The 17,881-nt window shown below is 46.2% G+C and overlaps 1 protein-coding gene across 4 annotated transcripts in view; it reads left to right on the top strand.

Moving 5' to 3' along the window:
- Positions 1–17,881, top strand: part of RPTOR (regulatory associated protein of MTOR complex 1) — a 155,904-nt gene that overhangs the window by 55,114 nt on the left and 82,909 nt on the right. For all 4 annotated transcript variants that reach the window (XM_074607399.1, XM_074607396.1, XM_074607397.1 and 1 more), the window contains exons 6-7: positions 3,582–3,757; positions 10,467–10,526. In XM_074607399.1, the coding sequence (XP_074463500.1) occupies positions 3,582–3,757; positions 10,467–10,526 (236 nt within the window). The remainder of the gene's footprint in view (positions 1–3,581; positions 3,758–10,466; positions 10,527–17,881) is intronic.

The raw sequence follows: 17,881 nt of genomic DNA on the forward strand, positions 1-17,881 counted from the left end.
AGAGCAGAACGTTATCTGTCATTAGCATCACGTCTGGGGGGAGAAATTTTTCTAATCCACCATCTGCTGGGAGGGAGGAACATCCCCTTTTCTGTAGCTGCATTAATGCCTGCCCGAGGGGAGGAGGGTGCTCCCGGCAGGAACTGGGTGAAGCTGGCAGGTCCGGCCGACGCTTCAAATACCAACAACCCCTCCTTTCCATCTTGGGGCAGAGTTGCTCCCAGGTTTACCTTGAACACATCAGTTAATTCAAAAAAGCTTGGTTTTCTCTCAAGCGCTTGTTTCTCAGTCTAATTGTGTAGGTACATAAATGTTTTCAGTAACAGTGGCTTAAAATCTGTGTATTATTTCCCTCTGTGTTAATTACAAGCAGTAATAGTTGCAAATCCGTTAGCTCTTCCCCCGGATAGACACAGCTCTTGCAAGTAGCAAACGTGATGCTCCTTAGCTTGGGCAGCTGTAATTTGTTTTCAGGACAAATTAATTACCACCATCTTACGATAGCATATTTGAGTATAATTGATGAATTTAATATTACCACTATTATTTTGTCTGAAAGGCTGTGGATTGTCAGTTGCCCTGAAATAACAGTAAGTAACGCAGTAAGTGCTCGGTTGAGGGCGAGGAGTTTGTACTTCCCGAGCTCACACGGGAGGATACCGGGATTGTTCCTGCTGCGGGAAGCTGGGAGTTAGTTACGGGCTGCTGCAAGGGCTGCCTCTAACCGACCGCTTACAGGAACTGTCGATATATGAAAAACACAATTACAGATTGCAGGTAATAGAAATAATTAATAATTTTGAGGACCTTTCAAATATGGTACCTTTACACAGTCTATTTACTGTTTTTACAGTCGTGAATGAGTATTTCTTTGCCAGTTGATATTTTTAATCTTTCTTTAGGTTCCGACTTATTCCATATCTTGCCCTAATAAAAAGGTACATTTGTGAGGGAACCAAGCAGTCTAGAAAGTCTGACTTCAGTGGATGTTCTAAAGACGCAAAAATTAATGTTCATAGTGGGTTTTACTCGTCCCTCTTTTTTCCCCTTTTCTTTTTTTCTCCTTTCGCACTTACTTTGTAAAATAATCTTTTTGCTACATCATTATCCCTGCATGCCTGACGGCATCTGTAATTACTACCTGGTATTGTATGTTCCCTTTATGGTTGTTAACAGTTCATCCCCTAATGGGCAAATATTGGCACTGGATGTGTCACCGCTGCTGTAGTTCCTGCTGCTGCGCCGGAGCCAGGAGCTGAGCGGGTCTTGCAGAGTGAGCTCCCTCCCCGACGGCACCGAGGGCTCTACCAGAGCGTGACAAACGTCAAGTCTTCAGTGTTCCACGCTGCTCAGGAGGCAGAAAATCCATCTAAATGTACTTCCTGCTTACGGATCCCATTTATGAGGATGCCCAGAGGGCAAGTCTGTCTTTAGGGAAGGAGCAGCCATAGCTAAGCAGTTTGGCTGCTTTATATTTATAAATCTGTGGCGAGCTGAGCTTTTCCACTGTCTCTCATGCTTTTCTCCTCAAATAAAAGATCTTTTCAGTATTTTAATTACCCTTTTTTTGTTACTGGTGTACAGCTTAAGTTTTATTGAGAAGTGCAGTAAATGTCAGTAGAGGACAAGCGCGGACTTGAGCGTGGCTTCACTTCCACCCCGGGGACAGTGGGAATCTTTGCTGAAAGCGGCTCAACTGAGAGCAAGGACAAGTCTTGGCTAATTTGGCCAATTTGAGAAAGCCGAAGTGTGTCACTGCTGCCTCTGGGAATGGAATGGAGAAAAAAAAAAGTATTTAAAGAATCAAAAAACTTAATAGGTTGCAGAATTTGTGAAAAAGCATCTGAAACTTCTCCATAGCTTATCAGGTTCCTTTGCTAGACAAGAGACGTGTGATTCTGTTCCCTGTCAGAGACACCAAATAGATTTCCTCTTCAGACGGGCAGAATTTTTCAGGTATGAAGATGGTAAAGAATGAATTTCTTAGTCAACTGTATCACCTCGCTCAGTTGGCAAAAAAGAAAAAAGAAACTGGCTGAAGCGTTGGTCTTTGAAAGAACGTACTTCTGTTATTTTTGCTAACGCAGCACGTAGGTGACTTCGATGGGTCTTCCCTTTCTGACTTGTACGTGGAAGGGCACTGAAGACACCGCACAGGTTACGGTTCTTTGCCCTTTTCCTTTAAGAACCTTTGAGTACCGTAGATCAAAATTTTGCGTGGCTGAAGCATTTAGTTTTGTTTGCTTGTTTCAGAAAGGGCCTGGAAAGATTATCTGCATTTTTCATTGTGTGAATTATTAGTCTCAACAATCATACTCTTAGTAATTTTAATTAAGAGAATCGCTGTGGTTTTGAACAACGGGAGTATCGGTATATATGGTATTTCTGCTTTAGAGACTGACGTTTGGACAGATTAATTGCTTGCCATAGTGCAGGTCAGAATTTTAGAAACTCAACTCGCTCGCAGCAGACTTGACCTTGGTTTTAAAACACCAGTGACTAAGCCCATGTAAGTGTCTGCTCGTTTCCTGTTCTTTCTTGCCTTTTGAAAATTGATCTACAGCATGTGGAGCGAAACAGTTGAATAACATTTCTGCAAAGCTGGTTCTTGTCTGCAGACGAACAAAGGCCATCGGACCAACCCACTCCATCCGTCCGTGGCTGGCGCGAGATCTGCGCTAACATGTCTCAGTTCTGAGTATTTTAAACAGGCGATAGTGCCCAATTAAATATAAACTAATTGACTCTTGGAAAATGCTGTCTTGTTAGAACAGTCCTAGATCTTGAGATGCAAAGACCTTACTTTAGAGTTATTTTTCAGTGTAACACTCGCTGCTTAGAGCAGAAATTACCATGTTTTTTCCGTCCAGAGGAATTATGTGTAAGGACCTGGAACCCTTTTACCAAAGGATTGATTAAAACTGTCATAAAACTATCTGCTGATAGGTTACTATTTGCATTGCGGAAGGCAGTGCACATTTCTTTTTCTGTTTTTATTGGAAGATAGCCTCTCTGATTGCATACTGTCATTTTCTCTCCTCCTTTTCCCAGCTTGACCTTTTTGCTCTAGTGAAGTAGAAAGATGTATGGGGAGAAACACAGGGGGGTCAGTGTCCTCCTGGCTTACCAACAAGATCATTCTCTGCTCCGTGGCAGGGAATGCTGCCTCGCACAGCCGAACGAATTCCAGTTTTCCATTTGAAGCTCTTCTGCCATCTGCGGCGAATCGTTATGTGCCACAGGAAGGATGGGTTTTGCTTAAATGTAAAAGAAAGAATACGTAGCCCAACTTGCTTCTACAGCGCTTGAGTCCAGGCTGGCAAATGTGAACTGAGGACTCCGAAGTGGTGATCGCAGTTCAGTCTGTTGCAGGTTGCTGGTGTGGTATTGTCATGGTGAATACACTTAAATACTCTTAGTTATACGTGAGTTAAAACTATGACTGGTGCCACCATAGTTTTAAATTTCTCCGAATCCAGCAATCCGTCAAACTTTGAAGTTCTTCATTAGATATTTTCAAAACGGTGTCGAAATTAACTTTACTGAATTCATAAACTGAGTAATCTCCTTGATCTCTCCAGGTGGCGGCGATTAACCCAAACCATCCACTTGCTCAGATGCCTTTGCCGCCCTCGATGAAGAACTGCATTCAGCTGGCGGCGTGTGAAGCCAACGAGCTGCTGCCCATGATCCCGGATCTGCCGGCTGACCTCTTCACCTCCTGCCTTACTACGCCCATCAAAATTGCTCTGAGATGGTGAGTGTCTTCCCTGTTATTGAAGGCAAGCACATAATTTGTGTAGCTTGTCTGTTGAAATGATAGATTTGCTAATCCGAATGTTTCATCTAACCTAAAATTTCTCTGCAATATTGAATTACAGGATTTGAACTATGCGTTTGGGATGGCGTTTTATTAATCAGAACTAGAAAGGTGAAAATATCGTTATCTTCTACTTATTACATTTTAGATTCCAGCTCAATATCTAGGTTTGCTCAGATTAAGGGATTTACTGTTCTGGGAATTAAATATCTGCTTCTTCAGAGAGCAGAAATAGGACATAGTGCAATACAACTTTGTGTAAATTGTCCTTTGTACAAATCATCCTCCAAATATTGCAGTCGCTGTAAATAATACAGTAGCATTAAATAATGCTGTAGTGGAAGAAATTGAGCGATAAACCAAAGAAAGATGTTATGGAATGACATACCAAGCTAATTAGGCAGAAAGTTATAAAAGGCCGCTACAGATAGCAGAGCTTTGGAAGAGCCGTGTTTTACCCAGCAGCAGAGGATGACGAACCGTTGTGGTGCGAGGAACAGGCGTGTGCGTCCCGCTACACGGCTCTGCCCATTCCTGCTCTCGGCACGTTTCTCTTGGTCCTCCCAAGGTTACGCGTGGGCCAGAACGCAAAGCTTCAGGCCGTTTCCTAGGCTGGGTTGAAGCAGGCGGGAGCCTGTAGACATTGCAGACGAAGGTGAGCGATTGAGTCACCACAGCTTCGAGAGTCATTAGCTGTCTTTTGGAGATACTCGTAATAATTTACAATTCTTGCACTCTTTCTGACTTACATAAGCAACAAACCAGGTGAGTTACCCTGCCCAGGCTCTGGCTTAGGCACGGGGTGCCTCCCACAGGTACCTTCTGCTCACGGGAGGGACAGCACGAGACCTGTTCAGCTTTTTGTCCCGTTTTTGATTTCCTGAGCTCACAGGGTATTGTCTCACAGAAGAGAGTCGCAGCCCGTAAACGCTGGCAGAAGTCTTGGATAATTTTGAGAAGCAGGGCAAAGCGCTTCAGTGACCTTAGCAATATTTTCAAGGGAAGATTTGGAGAGAGATAAGGAGAAAATGATTTTCCTAAGCCAGGCATCGGGGATCAGGAGTCTGAAGTAACGTGAGACTAGCCAAGGAACGGCAAACCTCTAAACGGGTTAGGCAGAGGTGTGCTCCTCTCAGAGCTTTAAAATCCTTTTCATCTTACTTTTTCCTTCTTCTGTTGGAAAAATGAAACATTATGTTGTTGTTCTAAGATACCGCTCTGGTTGCTATGCTAACCGCTCACCAGAACTCACAAGTGAGCAGGTATGCAACAGGACTGAGCCTGCTGATTAGCCAGAGACGCTTAATCTCATCTAATCCCCAGAGAACGAGGTGCTTCCCCTTCTGGGACAGGTGAGGGGAGGTTGGCTTCCATATAGCCCATACTGGGCCAGCCCTTCTCTGCTGCAGCCGCTGTCGTGATATGGAGCTTCACGAGCTTTCCCCTCCCGACGCTGGCGTGGTGCGGGTGGGCTGGCTGGGAACTGCCTGCTGCCTGAAGATTCTGAATCTGCCCGCACAAATCCTTCTCTTTGAAAAGCTAAAGAAAGTTACTTTGCGGCAAAATTCCTTTAGGGGAACTTCGAGAGATAGTGTTTTATAATCAGGAAAATAACAGTTGCAGGGAGCTACTTCTATGGTGTGGCTGCTGTTGGATCGCGGCTGTCCAAACGTGGAGGAGTTCAGGTTTCTGCTGGTTTTATCTATGGAGAAGGACCTTGAAATTTAGCTGAACGTTCCACCAGATTAGCTCAAGGCTAGCAGCGATGAATGCAACTCAGTAAATACAAATGACGCTTTTTAAAAAATGAGTTGCTGAATGGAGTCCAAACCCAATAAATAAAACAAAAAGCGACACAGGATTCAGCAAATGGGGGGTTGAGTTCGTAGGGAGAATGTTTTCACCAAAACACCGTGTTATTGTGGGGTCAAACAGTTGTTTTTCAGAGTGGCTGCACCGAGGCTTGCAGTTATTCTGAATAACTCATTGTTTGCACGGGTGTTAAATCAGTTCCGTCAGGATGCAGTGACACCACTGAATTTTTGTTGTTTTCACTAATTCATAAAAATCTTTATGGGAATTCCTACGTGGGCTTTGATGCCTAGTGAAGATTATCTGGTTTATAGAAAACTGAAGTTTCGTGATTGAAGGGAAAGCTATTGGCACTGAGACTCGGGATTCTCCTTCCCTTGCAATTATCCTTCCCTTCACAGTTTGTGCCATAATTAACGTTAAGATGCTGAAGCTGTGTAAGAGGGTTGTGGTTTTTTGGTTTATTTTGGGAGGAAGTCCCCTCCAAACATATAAACTGCTTACACAAGAGTGTTTAATGCCCGGTTTATATGCACCGAGAAAGGTTTTTGGGATATTATGAGCAGTTCAGGAATTTTCTGTTATTTCATCTCCATGGGAACGCGGGAGGGGGGCGATGGGGGCAGGTTCTCAAGCAGAGCTACACCTGGCGTGAGCACCAGCTATTCTCAGGCTGTCTCTCGTTTGTCTTTGACAGGAAACGCGTTTGTAAAAATGCAGCTCAGGGGAAGGATTTAAAACTATTAACCTCAGCTGTTCTCGGGGCTGATGCTGGTAGATGCCATGCGAACTCCTGCATAGTAAAGTGTTTCCTACTACAGCTCACCCAACGGTGGTGTGGGTTGCTCACTGCACGCAAAAAAATTCCGCTCTGTTCTCTGATGGCGATTATGCTCCCTTTATATTCCCTATCGATTGGCGTTATTGCGGCTGGGTTTTTATCCGTGCCAGTCCTGTAAATAATAAGCGCTCGTTTGCAGAGCGTTGTTATTCACTGCTGCCGAACACGCTAGGTGCAAAGCCAGACCCTCCTCCCGCGTTCCAGCTGTTTGATGCAAACCGTATGTTGGTGTCCTAAAGCAGGCAGTTAACCGAAAATGAAGATGTAAACCTTTGTCATTAAAACTTCTCTTTTACTTCACTTTAGCCCTTTTACTAAAGCTGGTCCGGAACCCTGCAGAATTGCCTTTGGAATATAACATTTTTGCAATTCTGGACTGACAGGCTAATGAGGTTTCATATACTGAATTTATGGGGAAATAAAATTTTGATGAATAAATTTCTGTACATCCTATTTTATACTCTGTATTTTAAGTAAACAACTGATGGACAGAATCACTTCTCAAATGGCATTGTAGCTGCATCCACTTCAGACTAATTTCAGGGAGAGAAAAATTGATGCTGGTAAGAGAAGCCCGGGTCAGTCGCGCCCTTTTGGCTGCGGTGGTGAAACTCCTAGTGACGGTCTGCCGGCTCCGGGAATCCAGGGTGTGAGTTCTGGCTCAATACCGATTATCCTGGTGCGCAGTGACCGTTGTGAGCTGCCTATTCCAAATATATGTTGTAACTATATATAGCTGTATATGAGGCAAGCTTAAAGATAAGCCGTGTGGGTTGTTAATCTTGAGTGATACGCGTTAACGAGGAGGTAGACGCAGCTATTGCAGAAACAGGCAGACGTTAGTATATGTTTGGTGCGGTGCTTTACGCAGATCTGTGTCTCTCACGCTGTCTAAACCAAAAAGCAGCTATATTGGAAGCTGTGATCGGTAGTGCCTCGTATGCTTATATTATCATCAGGCCCTTAAGACATAAACAAGCTGCAGTGATATTTTCACCATTTTGCACATCAGGGAGAAGGCTGTGCTCGTCTGAATTCTCCGAAGGACCCTATGGCTTTGCACCATGAACTCCCACTCATAAAAGAGTGATAGGGCTCCGGAGAAGTGCTGGAAAACCCTTAAAACCAAAAAGAAACAAAAAATTGGGGTACTGCTCAGATTCGGGAGTTTCAGAGATGCAGTTTGTACATCAGAACCCAAATAGAGCAAGGTTGTAAGTGCATGGAAGAAAGAGCTTGACCTGTGACACCTGGTTTTACGTTGGGTCAATTCAGACAAACATGTCTTAAACGTTACGACAAAAAAGTGTTTCTTTATTCTAACATGTTTATTTTGCATTTCTGCTTGAAATTTTGGGGGGTTAACCGAGCCAATCCTCCGTCCCCCGTTGATTTAGAGAAATTAAGTGGAGTTTCAAAATATTCCTGGGCTATCTGAGCAGGGCCCAGTTGAGCATTGTTATGCGTGTTTCTGGTTTTCTTCTTTATTGCCTGGCATTTATCGGTGTGTTTACACGCGGCTCTAACATTTGCCTGATGTTTGTGATGATGACACCAGCCACCACTTGAGGCATCGCATTTAGAGCCGGGGAGCGATGGAAGGGGGTTGCAGATACAGGGTGAGAGGAACATTTTGTTTACGAGTACATTTTCTTGGCAATCGGTGGTTGTCAGAGAGGAAATGCAGATAGTCTGCTACTGGTTAAATGGGGGTTTAATGAACTACTCTCTTTCAAAGCGTTCAGGGCCATGGTGGGTGCTTTACAACCGAAATGCTGTAGCAGGCCGGGCGTACAGAGACGCAGCGAGCGCTGGCTGCTTTGCTCCCGCCCCGGGGAATATCGCACACACCCACGGTCAGGGCAGGACGGGGGGGTTTCACTGGTCAAACACAACCTGGTTTTATGTTGTTCTCCTTCAGGAGCCGTGAGCTCAAATGAAATAACTGAAATCTAAGCTTATTTCCATGTTGCCCACAGTGCCGTACCCGCAGCTCCCCCAGGGAAGTGCTAAACGGCAGCCGCAGAAGGCGCTTGGATGTGAAAATCGCTGTTTACAGCTGCCCCTCAGAGCATCCTGCTGCGGCAGGAGTGGTAGGAAACGCTTGGCACGCTGGCATCTCTCCTGCCTGTGTCATGAATTTCTGCATGCGTGGGGCAAGCTTTCCGCTTCTAATCCAACAGGCTGCAATCAAAAGCCTCGTGCTCAGGAGAAATCCTGGCAAAAAGGAGGCCGATGTGTCTGTCTGCCCCGTGGCGGACGCGCTCTGCTCCTGCGCGTGGGCTCTCGCCCCGAGCAGCCCGGCTCTGCTGGGCATGGGGAGGATCCCCATCGGGTTTTTTGTCGCGATGGCATTGCGGCAGCGTGCAACGCCACTCTCTTAATCTGTAGGCCTGTAAAATATTGCCGAGTGAGTGAGGTGAGGTCAAATTGTGGCTCAGGTGAGAGGCTTCCGAAGTAAATACAGAATCCTGCGTGGCATGGCAATAGGCAGAACTCTCCTTTCCTTATAGAAAGCAAATGTGTAAGGGTACGAAGTTGTGCTGGCTCCGTTGTGGCCCTTTTGCAGGTATGTCGTAGTGCAGAGGAGCTGGAAAGTCTTTTGGCTTCCTTAGTCTGTGGGGAGGCTCCAGCCCAATTCCAGCGACCCAATTCGGCCGTGCTGAATCCTGCCTGCGGGTGTCGTTTGAGCGGGGTATTTCCCTGCGTGGTTCTCCAAAGCACTGCTGTAAGATTTTTATGTTTTAGCGGGTTGTATAGGGATCCCACTGTATTTTCACAGATAGCTTTACGACTTTCTTTCCTAATGATGGATGCGCGCGCAGCAGGAACGCAGCCTGGAGACCACTTAGCGTTTCAGAGCCCGTCCCCGTTCTTGGCAGGGATGGATGTCCTGCAGGCGGGGGACGCCACAGGAGAACTGGAGGGTCCTCAAGATTTCAAAAATGGGCTCTGCACATCTTGTCTTTAAAGAAGTAGTTGTTCTCTCCTTTCCCTGGGGCAGGGCCCTCTGGGTGCGGGTACCACGGCTGTGGTGGCAGGAGGGCTGGGGCTGAGGGCAGGAGGTGGGACTGGGCCAGGCGGGTGCTCCCGGTGCCACGGTGCCCGCGGAGCTCTCTGTTCTGGCACAGAGTGACGTGCGGAGGTTAAATATCCAACTTGTGTTACGCCGATGGATAATTTCTTCATTAAACAGAGAGTGGATTTCTGAAAGTCTGGGAAAATGGGTTGGGAACGTAGTGATACCGCTGAGGAAGTCATTCCTCATGTTGAACTTGCTATTTTTTCTTCCCAGGTCTATTGTTTCCCACTTCTGCCCTCTGGGCCACAGAGCGGGTCACCGAGAGTTTCGGAGGAGGGAGAGGAGGCCTGGGAGGGTGGGCGGGCGATGGTGGTGCCCCCCGGCCCCACGGGGGTCCCCAGGGACAGCGAGGGGCAGTGCCGGGCAGGCGCTGCGGCCCCCGGGGCCAGCCCTCCTGAAGGAGGGGGATTTGTGATGCTGAGGAAACGGAGTCAGCATTTTTTTTAATTAAATAACTGAGGTGTTTGAACTTGACGCCTCCCTCTCCTCCCCTCCTGCTCTCGCTTTCCTGCCTGCGGCGCCAGATCTCGTCAGGGACGCGCAGCCAACGCTAATCATTATTCCAGCAGCATAAATCTGCTCGGCTCCGGTGTCGCCGGCTGCTCCCGAGAGACCGCGCTGGGTGACTGTGAGCCCTTTCCCCCCCGCTGCCTGTTGGAAAACTTGTCACCGTGACAGTTACAATACCCCAGTTTTGACACCTGACGATGGAAATCGCCGCATAATCATGAGTGTGACAAATATTGAGGGCCTTGTTTGATTCTTATTATGCTGTGGCAAAGTTTTTTACCCAAACACCATTTTAAAAGCAGAAGCACTGTAATAAAGAAACCTTCTTCCATATTCTTTCTGCAGAACCTTGTCATTAAATATTCAATTAGTATGTTTTATTTTTATTCTCTTCTCCACAGGTTCTGTATGCAGAAGAGTGTCAGACTGGTGCCAGGAGTTACACTGGATTTAATAGAGAAGTAAGCCAAATTTTTTTTTTTTTTTTTTTTTCCCCTGTTGCTCTTAATTTCCTCATTATTTCTAGCATTTCTCTTATTTGTCTGCGAGGAAGTTTCTTTGGAGAGCTTTTCGCAGAGTCCGTACCCACGGTATTTGTCACGTCTTGCCTGGCTGTGTGCTGCTGGGCTGAGCAGCGCCCGTCCGAGTGAGCGGGGCCGGGAGCTGGGGCTGCGCTGGGGCTCGGCCCCGTGCGTTCCCAGTCCCGGAGCTCTGGCCGCTCATGCTGTCGTCCTGGACCAGCTCGAGAAATGGCAACGCAGCCCCAGATGGCGGCCACAGCCCCGGGAGTCCAGCACTGAAACCCACGCGCGTGGGGGACGGTGACAGAGGGGACGTGCTCGTACACCCCACATCACCAAACCCAACTGATGAACAGAAAAACACGTCACCAAAAATATGCTGTCCTGCTGCTCTTTGTCTGCTGGCGGTTATGTTTCAGACTTAACACCGTTTAAACATGTTACAAACCTTTTAGCCAGGCAGTATTTGAGCATAATTACTGGTTGTCAGGCAGCTGAGGCAGACGGATTAACCGCGACAACCGTTCTTCAAATTCTACTTCAATTTATACAAGCAAGGTAGACTTTGAAATAATAATAATAATTGTCAGCTGTAGTCTTTGCTGGTTTGTAAGATTTTATTTATTTTTTTTTTTTAAGGGAAGCATATTCTTTAAGCCAGGGCGGTAGCTGCTCGCAGCCAGCAGAAGCAGGAGCTCTGCGCTCCCTGCGGGTTGTTTTTGAATGCCCGGTTCTTGGAACATTGATACACACACACACAAACTGTGTGGGAGTGATTAATCAAAGATTGTTCAATTTCTGAGAAATTTTGCCTCTAGAAATCCTGTTGTTGAGATTAGTTAGAACTCGCACATGGATGTCCAGAGTCCAGTTACCATCTTTTGTCCCAGGTGAAGACTCCAGTATTGCAGGGCATCCTGAATAGGGGTTTGGAGAGCAGGAATCTGGATAATAAGCGTGAATTCTTTATAGAAATATATTATCGTACTTTCTTGTTTTTTAATAAGCTGCTGCATGGTGTAGCGAAGGGCAGCAATCATTCATCGCTCGTGTTGCCAATAGCAAATGATCTGCTACAGCAGAAGCAACGAGGGCGAGATTGCATCCGCTGAAATTTCGTGTTCAGTTTTTGCTTTAGTAAATCATTCCATGTTAACTTGCATGTTTTACATTCCGATGAGGTTAAAAATGCTTCTCAGTGCTACCAGCTCTTCCACAATATGTACTTTAGAAGAGTCAGGCTCATCAGTAGCATGTAGGTATTTAATCATGCTAATTGTGGACGTGAGAATGTGATTATCCTATCTCATCTCAGTTGGGGACGCTAAGCAATGATTCTTGTAAAGCCGTATTTCAGAGGCACTGATCTTACCAAAACAGAAGTAATTTTTCAGTTTACAACTAAAGTAGTAGAGCCAGGACCCCAGCTACGTGTTAGAGCGGTTTTCAGAGATGCGTCGGTCTAGGAGAAGGTCCACCGCTGGATGTTGTTTTCTCTGAAAGCCCTTGTGAAAATGCGGTGGGGTTTGGTTTGAAGGAGATGAGGAGCAGAAGGAAACCTGCCCGGGTTGACCTGGCCGTGCCTGCGTACTCACAGCCGTGCTGACGGCGTTATTGGTCCTGAAGTTAACAGCTGTTTGGTGGTGGAGAGGGGGGTATTTCCCTGCCTGTTGTCTAAACGGGCAGAGTGAAGGGAAGGGGTGTTGTTCCGCCGTCTCCGGCTGCTGCACAGCAAAGGTAAGCTGAAATTCTTCCTGAACCCATGGGCTCGTCATCGGCACAGGCTGAGATCGCCTCAGGTCACGGGATAAATGTGTTCCAGAACAATGATTATATTATGTTAATTGCAATGAACATATTGCTACAAGAGTGTGTCTAATCAAAGAACATGTGGCGAGGGTCTGAGCCAGGTCGCTCACGAGTCGGCTTCACCGAGCACCCGCATGTGCTGCGAGGGTTAAATACTCTTTAAATAATGGTTTAGTGGCAAAAAGAAAAAATGTTTTATTCAGTATTCTTATTGGTAATACCACAGCACACATGCATTCTTTAAAGGCTGTCTTCACAGAAAGCGTGCCAGAAGAAGGTTCCTGTAGATATCAAATATTTAAACCTCATCATCATAATCTGCTACATATATCAATTATAGAAAACACGTGGTTTTTATTACAGTCTCAAGATAGGCCTAGAATACTTCATGGATTGCCTATGTGTATATTGTAATTTATAATTTAGTTGTCTTTAAAACTGGGGAAAGAGTTTATATTGCAATTAAGCTGCAGATTTAGAGATGGAATTAGGCTGCAGCTTCTTTGAAGGGCTCAGATTTCTAATTGTCTAGGCTACACCAGCACTCTGATGAATAAACGTGGGGTGTATCCTAACGTGCATTTATATTACAGGTCTTCTGAGATGAAGCCAAAATAATCCCTAGTTTAGAAGTAAAGATCTTTGCTGGAAACAGACAGTAAAATGTAAATTAAAAAAGGAAGGAAAATGGTGTTGATGGAGTACGAGGAATTTAGGAACCTCTGGCTGCCGCTTCTTAAGACTCTTCAGTGGCAGCATCAGAGTCGGGCATTCCTTGATCAGTCTCTTCTGCTTGATCACAAGCCACCCTGTCCTCTGGGCTGGCACAGCGTGTTGTCTGGCTGCTGGGTAAGGTGGACTGGGACTTTGTTCTGCTTTTAAAAAAATTTGGAAAAAATCCTAAGGAATGGTTTAACTTGGTGTAGGGTGGGAATGCAAAGCTGGGTGCCAGGAATCAGGGAGGTACCGCAGTGCTGTAGCCTACAGTGCTGCAGCAGGCTCCCTCTCCCGAAACCACGTTCTTGGGAGAGCAAGACCAGTATATTGCTTTCCTGGGATTTTTTTCCCTGGGTCCATTTTGCAGAGGGAGGGAATTCTCTGAATTCTCGGAACAAAAATCCGGGTGATCTGGGAGCTGCTCGTGCTTCTGGTGGGGCCGCTTAAAGACGGTCTTTTCAACTGCCCGGCCGAATACGGTGGCACAATTCCCTTTCACAACCAGAGGAGCCGGGCCCCTGGCTGTCAGGGTTTTGTGACAAAGGACCTTTTCTGAATGTCACCTCTGAGTCACGTAGGCAGGAGCAGTGTGGGAGAAACTCGTCTCGCTGCAGCGTGTGCTGCTGCTTTCCGAGAGCCCGTCTCTGGGCTGTTGCTCACCAGCACAAAATCCATTTATAAAAATCGCTAGAAATAACAAATTTGGGACTAAAATTAATTTTGTTTCCACTTTAAGTATTGTCGAATGTCACGGACTGGAAATTATTAATGTTTTCATGTCTGTCGATCATTGATGAGTAACGGTTCAGTAGGAGCCAATTTAAAGACGAAGCAGGAAAAATGAAATCCCAAGATATCACCTGGCAAAAGTAACGTAATTGGAGAAAACGTAGAAATTATGCCGTGATATAAGAAATGCCTGTGGTGCGTACCCTCGGAACTCGGCTAATCAGTTGCCTTCAGGGTGGCAAGTGGGAGGGCAGGCGAAGGAGAGCAGCTGGGTGGTATCATCTTTTTTTTTTTTCCCCAGTGGTCCCAGTAGCAAATAACCAGCAACTCCGGTCCCTTGTAGTGCCTTTTCCTCCGCTGGGCTGGGGGCACAGGATGCTAATGACGGTTTATTTGAGAAAGGCGGAAGAACAAAACCTGTCAGAGGATGCTCACAATCTTACTGACTGCGCTCGTGTCTAAATAAACAGAATTGTTGTTGCTGGGGTAGCAAAGGAGGCCAGACGCTGAACTGCAGTTGGATTTCCATCAAGAGACAATATTGCCTTCTAAAATCCACCGCCTGCCTGGCGCCAGGAAATACGGGCAGAGCTGCTGGTATCCGGGCTTGGCAGAAATCACCAAAATTCATAACTAGATGGAGAAAGGCTTTTGAATAAAAGAAAAAAGTTATTTTCAGCGGGACTGGAGAGGGGCAAATCCATCACCTCTTGGGCGAAGGGCAGGCGAAGGCAGGAGGATCGTTCTCGTGCTGCAGGACCCTGCTCTCGCCGTGGCCGGTCTGGGCCGTTAAGGTGTCTTTGCAGATATTTAATCAGTTATCTGCTGGTCCAAATTCTGAAATACTGCAGCTTCTTTTTTTTTTTTTAATATTTCTTATTTTATTTATAGTGGGAAAACTATAATTCTTGGTTTGCCTTTAGACCTAGTTTAGGCAGCTTTCAGCCCCTTTATGTTCTCGAAAATTCAGTCGAAGGCATTGGAGCGTATTTGGGAAGGTAAGTGTTCTAGTGAGTGTTACCAGCCGCGGGATAACAGGGATGCTCTGCCCCACTGCCTGTTGGTGATGTATGGCTCATTAGTACTTGAGGCGAGGAAAAACTTTGCTTTTGAGGATGTTATTTTGAAAAGTTTCTGTTCTGTAATAAATTTGGTTTTATTGAAATGGAGTATTTAATTTTATCACCATTGTTACGGGGTACCAGTCTCTAGTGTAGGCAAAGCCTATTGTAAATACAAAGGGAAGATCATACTCGAAAGGCTGGTTTTCATGGCAACACTTCTTTCACATCTTTATAGCGAGAGATGACAGGATTGAACACTAGTGTACAAAGCTTTACAGCACTCTCGAACAAATAATTTAAGAACCTCAAACGTTTTGTCTTTCTCAAGTAGTTTGCCAAGGTTCCAGGAGCCCAATCGCGCCTGTGTCGTTCCCGTTATTTGGTGATGGGGGCGTGTTGTCTGGGAGCACATTAACTGCGTTGGTCCTGGCTAAGCAGCTCTTGCCGCTCCGTGAGATTCCCACGGCAAATATCCCGCCTGCGTTACTCTGGCACCCTTTGCTGTGGTATACCCTCTCCCTTTTTTTCCTGAAAGAGTGAAAAGTGAAATATACTTAGGTTTTTTTCTTTCCCCAAACTCAAATTATTGTGAATATTCGCAGGTATAAATTGGTACCAAGCGTCTTGTTTTCGGAAGTCTAAGTATGATGTTGCGTATCCCAGTGTCGTCTGTATTACACCCCAAAAGTAGGGGTAATGGTGGAGCCCATCCAAAGGGGAGACCTGGCATCCTTTGAAGTAAATGCTTCCCCTGTAATTAAAGTGATTCATGGGATTTTGCTGAATTTCTGACAAGGACATTGATGGTTACACCTAGCACGAGCTCTTTAGTGACCCTGACATTTTGTAGTCCTCACTTTTCACAATAGACTGCCGTGATTTAGGTCTCTGGAAAGGCGTCTGTCGGGAAGTTGATGGAAGAAGCGATCGAGAGTCCAGAGATGTTAAATTCCAGCGAGCGGCTGAGACAGCGCTGCCCTTTTTCCCTTTTCTTCCCCTCCCTCAAAGACAGTTTTTAGAAAGGAGGACTGCTTTGTCCTTCCTGTCAGAGGCTCTCGCTGTTGTCAGAGCAGAACGCGAAAGGCACCGGGAGAGGTGATGCCAGCGACAGCAGTGTTCCTCGGGGGGAAAGACCTCCTGGGTCCCTGCGACGTTCCTGCCCAAGCAGGAATTAAAAGATGCTTTAGTTTATAGCCACAGGATGGGTTTGAAAGAGCACATTGCACAAGGGAATTGTACTCACCCCAAAATATTTTATCTAAAAAATACCATTAAGTAGATTTGTGTGGTGGAACTCTGCAAAAATAACAAATAACTCTACATCTTTAAGATGAGTAGTCCCATCCAGGAACACAAAACATGCTGTTTATTTCCATCTCCCGATTTATAGCGCTGACTGCTCCAACCTTGGTTGATCCCCGTGTGCAGCCCAGGGCCCGGCCCTGCCCTTCCAGCGGCTCCCAGTCTGCGGGCGGGCTCCGGGCAGCGGTGGAAATGGTCGCTCTTCGTTCTTGTGCCGTTCCCCAACCTCTCTCTGCCCTCACCGCCGCCGCCTAACGCAGAGCTTTTCAACGCAGCGTCTGTCCCCGCGCTGCCGGAGCCAGGTACAGAATTAGCATCTTCCTGACTGTCTGTGAGGGCAGGAAGGAAAGGAGCTCACCCCGCGGCACGCAGCGGGGCGACTGGCGTCCTGGGAGTCTCCGCTTGGCTGCAGACCCTCCCAGGGAGCTGTATTTTCTATTAATCTTGTGGCCAGTCTTAGAAAGGACAGTTGTATTGTGGAAAATTACCAAATGCATTTTAAAATGCAAAATAAAGTCTATACTATAGTAATGGATAGTTATTTTAAATACAAATGCAAAAATAAGCCTACCTCTTTCCCCACGAAAGTAGATATTCAAGTCACAAGGAGTTTCTGAGGCTGGGCTGCTAGCAGCAGCTTTGGATTTCAGCCTGTCACTCCTGTTCAATGCCATCAGTAAGACATGTATCAACTCACAATCTGCATTTAATAAAGGGAATTTAGTATGAACTGTGCGCAGAACTCTCCGTCTGGTGTAAAGATTCAGGCTCTGCCGTGAAACACCCTATTTCAATTTCCACTGAAAACTGGCTTGAAAGTGGCCATCAATTGGTTTAAGCTCAGTGTTTGGCTTGTTGGGGAATCTCAGCAAGGATCACTTTGGTTTCTAATTAATAAATTTCTGACTGAGGAAACGCTGCTATTTTGCTGCAGAGGGTGTTCTGCAATGCAAATATTTACGTGCGATCCTCACCAGAGCGGTGGTGTGGCCTTGTGTTCCCTCTGCTTGCTCTGGGGGATCCTTAACAAACAGTTTCAGAGATGTATATTTTTCCTCTGATATCAAGACAGGCAGGAATTTTTTATAAGATGCTAATTTCTAGCTGTTTTAGAAACTGTCTTTATACGGGGGAATATGCTGCATCTGAACCAGCCTGGCAGTAATGCTGCTGTACCCATCAGAGGAAGAAGTTGCCATAGAGAAAGCTCTTGCTTCATGTAGTTTGTCTTGATGCTTTTAATATTTGAAAACTCATTAAAGAAGGGAACTAAGGTGCGTTTGGATTAAATCCATGGGATGTCTTACCGGGCAGGTGCGTGTTTCTGAAGCTTCCCCATCCTCTCTCCGGTGCTTTGCTCAAGGGGAGGAGAGCTGAGCTGGAGAGTGCCGGGCTGTGCCGGAGCCTCGGAGCAGGGGTAGGACAGCCCAGGACGCTCTGTTGGTCTGGGCTTGTTGGTTGGTTGGGGTTTTGAGTTTGTTTTCTTCTTCTTTTTCTTGTTTTTGCTTTTGTGAGAAGCAAATAATCATTAGAAAGCATATTTCGGAAAGCTGGTCAGGACGGAGACAGAAGCTGGGAGACGTTGAAGAGCAGCTTACAGCTGCGCGCGCTCCTTTAAGTGGCGTTGTGCGTGTGTTGGGCCGGAGTCGCAGTAGGGTGGCATTTGGTCACTCC

Source organism: Larus michahellis, chromosome 14 (assembly GCF_964199755.1).
Source record: "Larus michahellis chromosome 14, bLarMic1.1, whole genome shotgun sequence".
Taxonomy (NCBI): domain Eukaryota; kingdom Metazoa; phylum Chordata; class Aves; order Charadriiformes; family Laridae; genus Larus; species Larus michahellis.